General features: G+C 62.2%; 1 protein-coding gene across 3 annotated transcripts in view; it reads left to right on the forward strand.

Annotated features, from left to right (window-relative positions):
• Positions 1 to 14,981, forward strand: part of LOC101522611 (spondin-2) — a 233,880-nt gene extending 218,899 nt beyond the window's left edge. For 2 of the 3 annotated variants that reach the window (XM_058670366.1, XM_058670367.1), the window contains exons 2-7: positions 12,101 to 12,115; positions 12,279 to 12,498; positions 12,733 to 12,956; positions 13,041 to 13,232; positions 13,519 to 13,693; positions 14,324 to 14,981. In XM_058670366.1, coding sequence (XP_058526349.1) covers positions 12,282 to 12,498; positions 12,733 to 12,956; positions 13,041 to 13,232; positions 13,519 to 13,693; positions 14,324 to 14,508 — 993 coding nt within the window. In that variant the 5' untranslated portion in view covers positions 12,101 to 12,115; positions 12,279 to 12,281 and the 3' untranslated portion in view covers positions 14,509 to 14,981. Of the gene's footprint in view, positions 1 to 11,935; positions 12,116 to 12,278; positions 12,499 to 12,732; positions 12,957 to 13,040; positions 13,233 to 13,518; positions 13,694 to 14,323 lie in introns of those variants that run through there. The other variant, XM_058670365.1, reaches the window with a different exon arrangement.
• The last annotated feature ends 621 nt before the right edge of the window (positions 14,982 to 15,602 follow it).

Consider the following 15,602-nt stretch of genomic DNA (forward strand, 5'->3'; position numbering starts at 1 on the left):
GTCACCTCACGCAGCACCAGGTCACCTCACACAGTACCAGGACACCTCACACACAGTACCAGCTCACCTCACACAGTACCAGCTCACCTCACGCAGCACCAGGTCACCTCACACAGTACCAGGACACCTCACACACAGTACCAGCTCACCTCACACAGTACCAGCTCACCTCACACAGTACCAGGTCACCTCACACAGCACCAGGTCACTCCACACAGTACCAGGTCACTCCACACAGTACCAGGTCACCTCACACAGCACCAGGTCACCTCACGCAGCACCAGGTCACCTCACACAGCACCAGGACACCTCACACAGCACCAGGTCACCTCACATAGTACCAGGTCACCTCACACAGTACCAGGACACCTCACACAGTACCAGCTCACCTCACACAGTACCAGGTCACCTCACACAGTACCAGGTCACCTCACGCAGCACCAGGTCACCTCACACAGCACCAGGACACCTCACACAGCACCAGGTCACCTCACATAGTACCAGGTCACCTCACACAGTACCAGGACACCTCACACAGTACCAGGTCACCTCACACAGCACCAGGACACCTCACACAGTACCAGCTCACCTCACACAGTACCAGGTCACCTCACACAGCACCAGGTCACTCCACACAGTACCAGGTCACTCCACACAGTACCAGGTCACCTCACACAGCACCAGGTCACCTCACACAGCACCAGCTCACCTCACATAGTACCAGGTCACCTCACACAGCACCAGGTCACCTCACGCAGCACCAGGTCACCTCACACAGTACCAGGACACCTCACACACAGAACCAGGTCACCTCACGCAGCACCAGGTCACCTCACACAGCACCAGGACACCTCACACAGCACCAGGTCACCTCACATAGTACCAGGTCACCTCACACAGTACCAGGACACCTCACACACAGTACCAGGTCACCTCACGCAGCACCAGGTCACCTCACATAGCACCAGCTCACCTCGCAACTCAGCACTAGGTCACTTCACATGCTGTTCCCTAAGACTGGTTCACATACCTCCTAGGTGACCCTGGCATGGGCTTAACCTCAAGTATGGTGAGGGTGCTCCTCACGTGCCCTCTGCTCTGTGACCTATAGATAGGCCTGCTCAGGGCATGCCTGGTGGGGCTGCCTCTCCTTGGGGTTAGTGGTACTGTGCTGCCCCCAGGAGGCAGAACCATGATTGCACACGGGGTGGAGGCTGGGCCTGGCTGTAGCCCCTGGGGTCCTCAGGGCCTGAGACTGGGGAAGTAAGGGGCATGGTGCCAGCCCTGGGCGGGGCAGGGTTGCCCGGGTGGCGCCCAGCCAGTGTGGGGAAGACTCCAGGAGGGAGCGCGTCACTGAAATGAGAACCACATGCGGGCCTGGCCAGTGCCCAGGGCTGCGGGGACGCTCCCCTCTCCTGTCCCTGCCTTCCAGCATCGGTGAGGGTGGGGGGACGAGCCTTTGGGAGTTTCCAGTAGGGCTCGGGGTGGGGCAGTCTGGGATGGATGTGGGGTCCCAGGCCTGGGACTAAGCTCCGAGGGTCCTGGCTGAGGGCCCCTCTGTTTTTCCAGGCGTGGTATCTGGGTTAGCACAGGCAGACTGGGCCTGGTGCCAACTAGCCTGGCCCTGTGGGAGCCATGGGCAGAGAAGGTGAGCAGATGGGTAGCTTTTGGCCTCTGAGGAAAGTGGGCCCCAGCAAAGCACAGACAGAGCAGGGGGAGGGGGCCCAGCATGGGAGCTGCTGTGTCTGTGGCCTTGACCAGTGCCAAGCCTCACGTGGCCAAGTGATCCAGCACACACCTGCTGCACAGCCTGTAAGATCTATCAGCAAATGACAGTGTGCGTAGGAGGCACCATGCGCACAGGGCACAAACCAGCATCTCCCACAGCACAAGGCTAACACCAAGGGCCTGGCACGGCAGCCTAGTGCCTGAAGTCTTCACCTTACATCCACTGGGATCCCATATGGGCACCGGTTTATGTCCCGGCTGCTTCACTTCCCTCCTAGCTCCCACCTTGTGGCCTGGGAAAGCAATCAAGACCAGCCCAAAGTCTTGGGACCCTGTGCCCATGTGGGAAACCCTGAGGAAGCTCTTGGCTCCTGGCTTTAAATCATCTCAGTTTCAGCCATTGCAGCTATCTGGGGAGTGAACTAGTGGACAGAAAATCTGTTTCTTCTCTCTGTAAATCTGCCTTTGAATAAAAATAAATAGATCTTTAAAAACACACAGGAATTGTTGAAGTGGAAAACATTCAACAGGAGAAAGTGTTTTTTTTTTTTTTTTTTTTTTTTTTTTAATGTGTGTGACACAAACGCCAAATGAGTGCTTTATCCCTGGCCGCAGGCTCAGCGGGACCTTGAGCGGTGGGGCCTGGAGCTCGCCCAGTGGGAGTCAGACCGTGTATGGAAGCCATCATGGAAACCCCTGCTTGGGGGAAAACATGAGAGCAGGAGCTGGAAAGCATCAGCGTGAGCGGGGGGGAGGAGGCCAGAGCTGATGCTGGGCCAGCTTGGCCAGCCCTGGGCGGGAAGAGCTGACCTTCCCCAGCCCCGAGAAGGACGGAAAATCTGGAACTGATTTCCCACCCGAGCCCAGCGTGGGACCTGCTGGGGAGACAGCGACGGGAATTGCTGTGAGCGAAGAAGCAGACAAGGAGTTCAGAGGAGCCTGTCAGATTCCTGCTGAATTACGTCCCGGGCCAGGCCAGCCGCAGTCACCGCCGGTGACCGACCTGAGGACTCCAGTGACGCTCCTCAATGCCAGCGGGCCAGCATTAACTGAAGCAGCAGGGCACCGACACTGTGGCTCAGTGGGTTGTCTCTGCCTGCGGCACCAGCTCCCATATAGGTGCTGGATGAGTCCTGGCTGCCCTGCTCCCTGCTTGTGGCCTGGGAAAGCAGTAGAGGACGGTTCAAAGCCTTGGGACCTTGCACCTGCGTGGGAGACCCGGAAGAACCTCCTGGCTTCAGATTAGCTCACCTCGGCCATTATAGCCTTTGAGGGAGTGAACCGGCAGCTGGAGGATCTCTCTCTATTTCTGTCTGTAAATCTGACGTTTGAAAAAATAAAATAAATTTTAAAAAACTAAAGCAGGAAGCCCAAATAAGCACTCCCCATGGTGGTGGTGGAGTCCTCATGAGGAATGTGTGTGGGAACTGCAGGTGACTCAAGGTTGCACAGGGAACACGTGTGGGGACACGAGAAGTGGGGTCACAGAGGACATGGCCCTCAGGCATCAATGCCTGTCATCACCCCATCCGTTTCTTGCAGAGGCTCCAGCAAGTGTGGGGAAGATTGACGTGACCTGGGTGCCGAGAGCAGGTGCACTGAGTGCACAGTGAGCAGGTTAGAGCCCCTCCTGCTGCGGTCAGGGTGATGGACTTGGGACAGAGCTTGTGGCTCTGCAGAGACGTCTCTCCGACGTGAGGGCAGTCGCAGGAGATGCCAGGTGAGCTGTCCGCCCGTCACAGGGGCCTGGAGTCCCTGCCAGCCACAGGCTCAGGCCCACATCCCCCAGGGCCACTCCTTGTGAGTGGCTGGGCTGTCTTGCCTGAGGGGGGCCAGTAGGGGCTTGTCTCCCTGTGACGCCCAGACTGGAAAGACTTGGCCTCATGCGCTTACTCCCAGGGTACTCAGCTCTTCCCTGCAAGCCCAGCAGTGTAGCCTGCTCAGACTTGGGTAGGATCTGGAGCAGCCAAAGAGGGTGAGAGCCGGGCAGGAGTCTGTGGCTGGGGTCTTGGTGATGCTACAGTAGCCCAGGGCTGGGGCGAGGTTGGGAGCCCTGTGTCGGGAACAACGTATGGCTAGCATGAGGCCCCTGAGGGTCCAGAGGCTTGCGACCCTCAAAGTTGGATGACGGCTACAGCTTGGTTGAGGTCAGGCCACACCCCCTCCCTGCCCCCTCCCTGCAATGTGGTTGTCTGCGGGGACCGCGTGAGCCATGAGCTCACCGCGTGGGGAATGCGTGTTCTTCTGGCTGCCCCCAGCCACAGCTGCTCCCCATCAGCCGCCTGACCCCCAGGCTGACCCCGCCTCCATGGCTGCTCCTGATCCCAACCCTTTCCTCCTCGTCACCCCTCCCACCCAGCCTCCAGGCTCACCCTGTCGCCCTCACAGGGAGAGGTGCAGGCAGGAGCGAGGACCAGGAGCCAGTCCAGTCAGACCCTGTCCCGCCAGGGGTCCTGGAGCAGTTTCCTTGCTCCCAGAGGGGAACCCACGCTCTTAAAACTACATCAGACAGACACGCATATGGGCGACCAGCCAACAGGTGACAGATGGGTGACCAACAGGCTCCCAGGGAGTAGGGATGGCTCTGCAGGCACAGTGGGGATGAGGCTGGGTCCTCCCGGGGCTGGGTGAGGTCCTCCCCCACAAGAGTCTGACAGGCAGAAAGTGTCTCACAGCAGCTTCCCCAGTTCTGTTTTGCGTTTGCTCACTCTGCCATCAGGGGGATTTCCCATTCTAGAATCTCCTAGGTTTTCTCCCTCCGTGTTTGTGCCAGCCAAGGTGACATTTCTGTGACACTGCCCACCCCTGGGGACACTTGATGTCCTACATGGCCCACAGCTGTCACTGTGGTCCTGTGGCAGCAGCTGGGCCTCTTTGCCTGTCACTTCCAGTTGGAAACACGCTGATTCCTATGTTGCATTTCATTTCATGTATTTATTTGAAAGACTTTCAGACAGAAGAGTCAGAGAGATCTACCATACACGGGCTCATTCCACAACAGCCAGAACTGAGCCAATCCAAAGCCAGGAGCCAGGAGCTTCTTCCGGGTATCCCACATGGGTGCAGGGTCACAAGGCTCTACTGCTTTCCCAGGCCACAAGCAGGAGGGCTGGAATAGAAGTAGAGCAGCTGGGACTCAGACCAGTACCATGCCTCCCCTTCCTGCAACACCTACTGTTCTCATGACATGGATATAAGATGGGTCCCCCTCTGGCCTGGGCTGCCCCATCTGGGGTACCCCCAGCCTCTTGCCCTCTGGCCTGGGCTCCTCCAATGGTTCAAACTCTGCTAAGCTGAGCCCAGCAAAAGATTATTAATTCCACTGCTGTTTGCAGCTGCCATGAGAGCTGCCAGGCCCAGCCCTCCCATGGCTCTGCACAGGGTGTCCATGACCCCTACGGGCGCCACTGACCTCTGCTGGAGCTCCCATCCAGGTACCTGCTAGCCCTGGGGCCCCCAACCTGATCCACAGTCTCTCCTACGTTCCTGAGGGACAGAGTGAAAGGTCACGCACGTGCTCTGCTCATAGGCTGCCCATGGGCTCTGGAGGGACCCTCCCCTCCCCAGTGACTGCCCTGCCCTGCCTGCGGGTCTGGCAGTGTGTGGAAGGGGACACATGAACACAGGGCCGGGGGCAGGGACACAAGGAGACAGGGACTTGGGGACAGAGGGGTCAGAGGCAAGGACCCAAGATGGTCTCAGCCAGTGCTGTCTGGCCATTGGCCTCTCTCATTTTTAGGGCAGTGGCTGCTGGGTCAGCGAGACTGTGTGGGGTCCAGTGGCCCTCAGGGGTTAGCAGCTCAGCCAGTGGCCCCTTTGAAGGATGACGCTCCCTCTGTGGGCTGGCACCCAAACTGGCAGAAAGCAGGAGCCCACTGACCGTGATGCACACAGGGTGTCCCCAGCCCTGCTTGCCTGTGGGGACCCTCGGGGCTGTGCTAGGCAGCGGGCGGGCTCTGGGCTGACCCACATTCCCTGGGGCCCAGTGGAAAGTAGGCCAGCAACAGGGCTGCGGCCGGCACCCGGCAGCCAGGCCACAAGCCCATTCAGATTTTCCAGGCTGGGACGTGGGTCCTGGGGCGGGGGGGTAGGGGGCAGTTAAGCAGGGCCAGCAGCAGCCAGGGTGGGCCTGTGGCTACTCCTCTAAGCCCCTGGGCAGGGAGGGACTGCTATGCTTCCCCTACTGCCTGCCTCTGTTGGTGGGTGGTGGGCACCCAGGGCAGGACCACCTTAAAGGGCGGAGGTGACCTCTGCCTAGGCACCAAGCCACAGGCAACCCCAAGCTGTGGCCAACCACACAAGAGGGGTCCATGGGTGTTGGAGTGTGGGATGACGGCCCAGGCCATCCAGGAGTGACTCAGGCCCCAGCACCTACCCCAGCGCAGGCAAAGAGGAACAGAAGGCCGGCTGCTCAGGCGCCCTGGTCACCACTTTGGGGGAAGGGAGTTCCCACCCCAGGCCCATTGTCTGGGAAGTGGGGAGCCCTGGGCCCTCCCCCCGCCGCTGTTACCTTACTCTGTGGCCCTTGGGATTCTGCCCCAAGTTGCCAGTGCCTTTCTGGAGCAGGACTAGACCCCAGAGCAGCTCTCCTTGTGGCCGGAGATGGGTGTGTGTGTGTGTGTGTGTGTGTGTGTGTTTTAGAGTGAGGAAAGGCTCCTTCAGCCTCTGGGTCCCAAAGATTGGGAGCAGGCCTGCATGGGGTGTGTGTACTTGGAATGCTGGCCTGCATGAGGCGCATGCACTAGGTGCAGGCCTGCGTGTGTACTTGGTGCAGGCCTGCATGGGACATGTGCACTAGGTGCAGGCCTGTGTGGTACGTGTGCACTTGGCATGCAGGGCTGCGTGGTATGTGTGCACTTGGCATGCAGGGCTGCGTGGTACGTGTGCACTTGGCATGCAGGGCTGCGTGGTACGTGTGCACTTGGCATGCAGGGCTGCGTGGTACGTGTGCACTTGGCATGCAGGGCTGCGTGAGGCATGTGCACTAGGTGCAGGCCTGCATGGGACATGTGCATTAGGTGCAGGTCTGTGTGGTACGTGTGTACTTGGCATGCAAGCCTGTGTGAGGTGTGTGCACTTGGTGCCGGCACAGGTGCACATATGTGAAGTTTGTGTTGGCACTCCTGGATGTGAGGCAGAGCAGACCTCTCTTCATGGCTGGCAGGCAGAGTTCTCCCACAGGTGACCCCTGTGTGTCCCCCCACTGCCACACGCGGGTGGGGTCATGTCTTGGTCCAGACTGAGTCCTTGGAGGGTCGGTGCTGGACATGGGGCCTCACTGCACTCAGACAGGATGGAGGACGTGCCTGGGGTAGCCCTGGGCTTGGTGTCCAGCTAGGCAAGCTTCCCATCTCGGGCTGCCAGCACCCTTCCAAGGACCCCCTCCCTGGAAGACGAGGCCCCAGGGAGATGGCCAAGCGCCGCAGCCGCCCCACCTCCCCAACCTGGGCAGTGGGAAGGGCCCAGCAGAGCTCAACTGGGAAGGAAGCAGTCCTCCATCTGTCTCCAGCTCTAAATGGGCAGTTATGCCAGGCCCCCTGCTAGCACCTTGGCCACAGCTGAAGCTGAGCCTGCCTGTCCCTGCTCTGGAGCCCCCTGTGTCCCCAGGATCCCTATTCCCTTTTCTGTGGGTGGCAGTGGGGTTGGGTTGGCCAGATGGTCCCTGCGTGCCTCGCTACAGGGAAAATCCACTTCTTGTGACGCTTCAGCCGCCTGGCTGGCCCTGGCTTCCCCACCTCCGCTGGCTGGGCTTGGCTGGGGACCTGGGCAGGGGCTGGGAGCCTGGCCTTCCTGGCCTGATCCCCCATCTGCCGATGGGTTTTCCTGCTGTCCAGTGAGAAGCTGGCCGGGCTGCTGACCGGGTGACCGGAGGCCGTGTCCCCTGGAAGGCACCTCTTTGATGACACCACAGGCTGGCAACCGCTCCGCTGCGCCACCCCAACTCCTGAGTGCTGTGGCATGGAGCCAGAGCCCGGTCCCCCAACCCTAGGGCCTCTCTGGCTGTGTGTGTCACTGGGAATGGGTGGCCCAGCCGGCAGTCTCCAGGTCGGGTTCTTCAGCAGCTCCTGCCCTCTGAGGTGACCCTGGGGCCTTGGTGCTCACTGAGGCTGGGGGAGGTGCCAGCAGAGGATATGACTCCCTCCTCTGCCTGCCTTGCCTGGCGGGATACACACGTGTGCCCCAGTGACACATCTCACACAGTGTGTCATGGCCACCTGCACCACACCTGTGCCCCAGCCCTGGCTGTCCCAGGCTCTCTTACACTGTCCAGGTCCTGGGTGGGAGGGTGTGCGGTCCTAGGGGTCACTGCATGGAAAGGCTCTGTCTTCCCTGCCCCACTGTCCACCCTGGGGAGGGGGCATCCCCGGGCAAGGAGTGCCTGCCAGCTCTGTGACCAGGGAAGGAGGGCAACTGACCACATTGTCATTTTGCAGGGGTTTCTATTTTTTCCTTCTATTAAAAAAAAAAAAAAAAAAAAGATGGTTTACTTTGCGGCAGGCAACTGACCTGGGGTTAAGACACTGCCTGGGGCTGGCCATGCCCCTCACAGAACACCAGCCCTGGGGTTCCGGCTTTCCCTGACCCAGCACCCTGGGAGGCAGCTGTGGCAGCCTGAGTCACTCAGGAGGGAGACTCAAATGAGGTTCCCAGCTCTCTTGAGACTGGGTCCCTACCTCGCCCCAGGTGGGCTCCCTGGCTTACCTAGGTGGGGTTCCCAGCTTCCCCCAGAAGGGATCCCCACCTCCCCCTGTGGGGTTCCCTGCTCCCCCAGTGGCATCCCCACCTCCACCTGGCCCAGCCCCAGCTATTAGAGGTGTTTGGGACTTGAGCTAGCAGGTGGGAGCCCTCTCTCCCCTACTACCTCTCAGACAGACAGATACATATTGGAAACAGTGAAGTATTCCTAGTGACTATATTTAAACTTTATTTACTTGTGAGGCAATGGGACAAGCAAAGCTCCCTCCTGCCCACCGGTTTGGTTTACTTCCACAGGCTAGTTGGGCCAGCCGCGGCTGGGGCTGGGGGCCATGGGGAAGGCTGGAGGTCCAGAGACCTCCCTCCCACCCCAATGTTGGGTGCCCCTGCTTCCTGTTCCCCCTTTCAGCAAGGCAGGGCCGTAGTCCGGGCTGGGGTAAGTGCAGCAATGGCTGTTGCTCCACATGCCTCCGGGAACAGGAGCCGTTGCCTGTGGGGCCACGGATCCTGGGTCCCAGAGGGTCAGCTGAGAGGCTGAGTGACAGCTGCCGCGCTCAGCGAGGAAACCGGCCGGCCGGCTTCTGGAACAGTCTTCAAGTGAGAGCTGTAGTCACATAGCCGACCCGGAGGTCCACATGGCTCCTGCACCAGATCTGCCCCAACATGTACACACTCAGTCTGCCAGGCTCTGTCCCTAGAAGAAGCTGGGACCACTGTGGGGTTGGGGTTAGGGCTGGGGTGACTGGCCTCCAGGGTCAGGGGGAAGCCCTGGCCATTCCTGGAGCAGTTCGGGGTCAATGTTCAGGCCCCAGACACCTCTCAGCCAGCAGCTGTGGGGACAAGGCCTGTGTGACGAGTCAGGGTGTAGGCTTAGAGAGGGGTTGCGAGGAGGAGGTCTGTGGGCACCCATGTAGGCGGGGTCTGTGGGTGCTCACGTGGGCCAGGTTGGCGGGCAAGCCCTGAAGGAGTCACTGTGGGTGCCAGGCCACCTTTCCCACGGAAACCACCTCAGGGCCAGAGGCCAGGGGATGACCCGCAGGAAGGCCTGGGCCTCAGAGGACCTGGAGGGAATCAAATGGTCCATTCAAGAGCGACTCCCACCAGCCAGACTGCCTCCTTGCCACCTGCCCTGGAGAGTCCTGGGGGCCACCTCTATGCCAACTGCTGAGACCCAGGACAAATGTGGTTGGGGGGCCTGCCTGTGGTCAGCACTGCTTCTGGGGACCTCTGGGGGAGGGGAAGTTTGGTGCCTACAGGACAGGCATCTGAGGGTTAGCGTGGCCATGGAACCTAGAGGTCACCCGAGGTCACCTGGGGTCACCCAGGGTCTTCCAACGGCACTCAAGCTGAACCCCCCCTGCAGGCTCCTCTGGTGGCCCAGTCCCACTGCCCTGGAGGCCCCAGACCTCGGAACTGAATGGGCCTGCCCTACCCTAAGCACACCTCCTGCCCTCTTTGTGGTCCCCTGTGTTGGTTGACCTGGGGCAACCCAGAGGGTGGATGGGCTCTGTGGCTGCCAACCTGGGGCAGCCGCTGCTAGCCCCTGGACACAGGGAGGCTGGCTGGGTGGGGGTGACCTTGGCATCCACTCTAGTCAGACGCAGCCCAGTACCTCCTCACAGACAGTGGTGCTCAGACCAAGGTCTGGGCCCAGGCTCACTCCTAGCTTGGCCTAGGGCCATGGTGTCCCTCCACTCAGTAAGCCAGCTCACACCAACAGCTCCGCCATGCCCTTTCCTCTCTGTGCCTCACACCTCCAGGGACTGAGCTCAGCCCCAGAGGGCACAGTGCACTCTGGCATACAGGGCCAGGCCACTGCCAAGCTCCTGGACTCACTGGTCAGGGTCTCTCCCAGCATGCAGGGGTCTCCTGTGGCTGCACCACAGCCAGGCTGCTGCCTAGCCCGGCTCCACACAGGCCTAGTCCCCTCCCTTTCAACATTGGAGGGGGACCTCAGCCTGACCAGGCCTCAGGGTGGAGACCAGCTGTCCTGTATTAAGTTGGATGCCAGCATTTGCAAACAGGGAGCCAGGCCATATGTAGAGGCGTTAACCCTGAGGATGCAGCTGCCCTGAATTCATGCTGCAGAGAACAGTGTATCAAGGACAGGCACACAGGGAGCACAGGGCGCGGGAGGGGGGAACACTCCTCAGGACACACACAGGGAGCATGGGGGGTGGATGCTCCTCAGGATGCACACAGGGAGCACGGGGGGGGGGGACGCTCCTCAGGACGCACACAGGGAGCACGGGGGGGGAACACTCCTCAGGATGCACACAGGGAGCACGGGGGGGGGGGGGACGCTCCTCAGGACGCACACAGGGAGCACAGGAGGGGACGCTCCTCAGGATGCACGCAGGGAGCACGGGGGACGCTCCTCAGGACGCACACAGGGAGCATGGGGGGGACGCTCCTCAGGACGCACACAGGGAGCACGGGGGGGGGAACACTCCTCAGGACGCACACAGGGAGCACGGGGGGGACGCTCCTCAGGACGCACACAGGGAGCACGGAGGGACGCTCCTCAGGACGCACACAGGGAGCACGCGGGACGCTCCTCAGGACGCACACAGGGAGCACGGGGGGACGCTCCTCAGGATGCACGCAGGGAGCACGGGGGACGCTCCTCAGGACGCACACAGGGAGCACGGGGAGGGGGGAACACTCCTCAGGACACACACAGGGAGCATGGGGGGTGGATGCTCCTCAGGATGCACACAGGGAGCACGGGGGGGGGGGAACACTCCTCAGGACGCACACAAGGAGCACGGGGGGGACGCTCCTCAGGACGCACACAGGGAGCACGGAGGGACGCTCCTCAGGATGCACGCAGGGAGCACGGGGGACGCTCCTCAGGACGCACACAGGGAGCACGGGGAGGGGGGGACGCTCCTCAGGACGCACACAGGGAGCACGGGGAGGGGGACGCTCCTCAGGACACACACAGGGAGCGGGGGTGGATGCTCCTGATGGACACACGGGGAGCACGGAGCAGGGCGCTCCTGCACACGCTCCCACTTCCCTGCTGGTCTCCTGGTGGGTCTCACTCCTGTTTTGTTTCCCCATCTTGTCACACTGTCCAGCCCAGTTCCCAACACAGCTGTATCCACTCAAATGTCTCAGATTGAGCAAGACGGCAGCCCCCCTCCTGCCCCCGCTGGCTGCAGCAGACCCAAGACAGGAACCAGCTGTGTGCCCCGGGAGGGCCACTCTCCCCTCCATCCCCACTTCTGTCCCCTGCCTGTGGGGACTTCACCCCCACCCTCAGCCAGCGTTCCCCTCCCACCTACGCCTCCCCAGGAGACCTCGGCCTCTGGCCCAACTGCTCTCTGTTCCTCCGCCCTAGCTCGGGACCCTGAGCCCCTAAGGCCCGAGAAGCGGAGTTGGCGGGCTCCCAGGCCCGGGAGTCCCGTTCGCCCAGGCCCCGCACCCCCGGGGTGGCGGGGCGGAGCAGCGGAGGGAGGGGCGGCGCCGGGGCGGGCGCGGGGCGCGGCAGCCAGCGCGGGAGGCCCGGAGCGCCCTGCCCCCGCTCCTCCCGCGCCTCCCCCAGCCGCCTCGGGGGCAGGAGCGGCTGCGGCCTCATTGGCCGGCGCGGGTGAAGGCCGCCGGCATATATAGGACCTCCGGGGGCTGGCGGGATCCGCCGCCCGCCGCCCCGCGTCCCGCGCCGCCCGCCCGCCGCTCCTGTCGGGTGAGTTTGCGCGGGTCCCGGGCGCGGCCGCTCCGTTTGGCTAACCCGAGGCGCAGGGACCGGCACGCGGCGATCTGGGCTCCACCTGATGCCCTGTACGGTGGGCGCCTGGGCGGGTGGGGAGTGGGTGCTCTGGGATTCAGCCCCCCGCCCTCTGCCACAGGTGATGGACGACTCACAGCCTGCCTTGGGCGCAGCTCTCTGGGTTGTCATCCTGGCCACGCTGGGCTCTGTGGCCAGCCAGCCCCTGGGGGCTGAGTCCTTGTGCACTGCCCGACCGCTGGCCAAGTACAGCCTAACCTTCACGGGCAAGTGGAGCCAGACGGCCTTCCCCAAGCAGTACCCGCTGTTCCGGCCGCCTGCGCAGTGGTCATCCCTGTTGGGTAAGGGCAACCCCCATGCTGGCCCCAGGTCCCAGGTGCCCAGGGATGGGGAGGCTGCCGGCCCCCCTCTGCCCAGCACGATGCTCTGCAGCTTGGAGAGTCCCAGCTAAAATGCCATGTGCTGAAGTGCAGGGTGGCTAGGAGTCCCCGGGGAAGACTGGCTGGACACTTCTCGCCCAGCCAGCTGCCCAGGCAAGGTGTGGTCACAGGAGGACCCTACCCGTGTCCCTGCAGGCGTGGCTCACAGCTCCGACTACAGCCTGTGGCGGAAGGGCCAACATGCCAGCAATGGGCTGAGGGACTTCGCAGAGCGTGGCGAGGCGTGGGCCCTGATGCGGGAGATGGAGGCCGCTGGGGAGCGGCTGCAGAGTGTGCATGGTGTTTTCTCAGCCCCAGCTGTGCCCAGTGGCACCGGGCAGAGTGCCACGGAGCTGGAGGTGCACTCGAGGCATTCGCTGGTAAGCCAGGATGGGTGGTGGGTGCCTGGGTCCCCTGCCTGACCCTGCTGCCTGGTGGCCTCACCCACTGTCTGGCCACACCAGGTGTCCTTCGTGGTCCGCATTGTGCCCAGCCCCGACTGGTTTGTGGGCGTCGACAGCCTGGACCTGTGTGAGGGCAGTCGCTGGCGGGAGCAGGTGACCCTGGACCTGTACCCCTATGATGCGGGCACAGACAGTGGCTTCACCTTCTCCTCCCCCAATTTCGCCACTATCCCCCAGGACGCTGTGACTGAGGTGGGTGGATTGCGAGCCGGGCCTGGCTGGGAGGGGATGCTGTTACCAGGGACCCCAGGGCCTGGGCCGCTGTGAGGGGTGGGTGCCAAGGTGCTGACTCCTAGAAATCTGAGCTGCCCTGAGGGTGGGGGACTCCCATGTCACTCAGGGGCCTGGATGTCACTCGGGCTGTGATGTCACCGAGGCAGCCCTGCTCTGGCTCTGTCTTCTAGCCCTGGCCTTGAGACCACACATGCTGGCACATGTGGTCTCTTGGCTCCCAGCTGATTGTCCCTCACTCTCGCAGATCACGTCCTCCTCCCCCAGCCACCCGGCCAACTCCTTCTACTACCCCCGGCTGAAGGCCCTGCCGCCCATCGCCAGGGTAACCCTGGTGCGGGTGCGGCAGAGTCCCCGGGCCTACGTGCCGCCTGCAACAGACCTGGCCAGCAGGGGCAATGAGATCCTAGATAGCCTACCAGGTAAGCCCAGGTCCTCGTTGTGCCCTGCTGCAGGCTACAGCTCCTGCCCGGCCCCATCTGCCCTTTCGAGCCCTCCCAGGGTGGTGCCACAGTCCAAGGGACATGGCACTCAGCCTCCATGGGGGACCCTGACCCATTCCGGCTGCCGGGCGGTACTGGTTTGGGTTGTGTGAGAGGAAGAAGCAGGGTCCATGGAGGGCTGTGCCCACCTGCCCTTAACCCAATCCTGACTGCACCCTTATTGCCCAAGGTCAGGGTCAGACAGATGGGGTGAGCTGGCCCTTTAACCTCGAACCCTGGGCAGGATCATGGCCCTACCCCCACCAACCTGGGCCTGGTGCCCCTCTTGTTTGTCCGCGTGGACACCCTGTTCCAGGGGCCCAACACAGGTTCCCTGCTGTCTGGACACATATGGTGGTTGCCGACGGGAAGAACTCAGTAGGGGGCAGGGCCAAGGATGCACTGTGACCTGAGTGGCCTGAGGTCGCAGGTGGCAGAGCTGGCCGGGTCTGTGGGTAGCGTCTTGTGGCTGGCTCCGAGCCGCATGTGCAACTGCGAGGCACCCCCTCCTGAGAGGCCCCCCGCCAGCTGAGCACCCACATCTTGTGCCTCCCCCTGTGCTTGGTCCAGCTCCAGAAACGCCGCTGGATTGCGAGGTGTCCCTGTGGTCCTCCTGGGGGTTGTGCGCGGGCCCGTGTGGACAGCTAGGCACCAAGAGCAGAACCCGCTATGTGCGTGTGCAGCCCGCCAACGATGGGAGCCCCTGTCCCGCACTGCAGGAGGAGACCGACTGCGCCCCCGACAACTGTGTCTGAGACCCATGCTGCCACAGCTGGCCCAGCCCTGCCCTGCCGCGGAGCAGGCCCTCTGCGGGCAGGAGCTGGGTGCTTGAGCAGGCCTCTGTGTCCTCCCATCCGCTGAGTCGGGACCCTTGTAATTTATTGCTGTCCTGCAGGCTGTCACAGGACCCTCCCTGGGCCCAGCACCAACCTGGTGGTGCAATACCTCAGACCTGGCACCCAGGCCATCCCTTTGCCTGTCCTGGGTGAGGCTTCGCCAAGGGACACCCATGCAAAAAATAAAGGAGCAGTTCCAGAACCTTCCCTTGGTTTTTCACGCTCTAGAACCTTCCCTTGGGTTCTCAGGTTCCAGAGCCTTTCCTGGGTTCTCACACTGCAGAATCTTCTCCCAGTTTTCACTCTCCAGAACCATCCCTCATATTCTCACATTCCAGAACCTTCTTTTCAGTTCTCTTGGTATTTGAATAAAGATTCTGTCCCTCACTGGTGCTGGTGGCCGTCCTAGTGTCCTGGTGTGTTTCGGGGACCTGGTGCACTGGGGATCCATGTGGCCTGGCCAGGTACTGGTGTGGCACTGTGGCTACAGTCCTGGGGACAGGCCTGCAGTGAAGGAAGGGCAGCCAAGAACAGGCCATGCCCCGACCTCCCTAGGCCCCGAGGTGGGGGGCACAGTCCTGCCCTGGGCATGACCTACCTGGGGAGGCGCGAGGATCAGAGCTAAATGGAGGAATCTGCCGAACGTGACCAAGACGATGCCACTTAGAATGAGACCTTGTGTGCACCCCAACCTGGGGAGGTGACCCCTAGAATGGGGGCGGCCCACTCTGTGGCACTTCCCGCCTCTGCACAGCAGTGCAGTGCCCTCCTCACAGGAGCAGGTGCCCCATCACAGCCGGGGGGCAGGGTGGTCCTGAGGGGTGGGGACGCTGGCCCTGGGAATACATGGATGGCAGTTCTAACTCCTTTGCTGACGCTGGCCAGGCTGCAGCCTCTCCGGCCTCTTGTTTGCACTGCTACCCGCTCCGGGCGGCTTATCGGCTCCCTGGCTTGGCTCCGCCCCGGCCAGGTGCAGCCGCCACGTGGGGTCCCTGGCCTCAGACCCGCCTGCC

Source organism: Ochotona princeps, chromosome 11 (assembly GCF_030435755.1).
Source record: "Ochotona princeps isolate mOchPri1 chromosome 11, mOchPri1.hap1, whole genome shotgun sequence".
NCBI lineage: Eukaryota > Metazoa > Chordata > Mammalia > Lagomorpha > Ochotonidae > Ochotona > Ochotona princeps.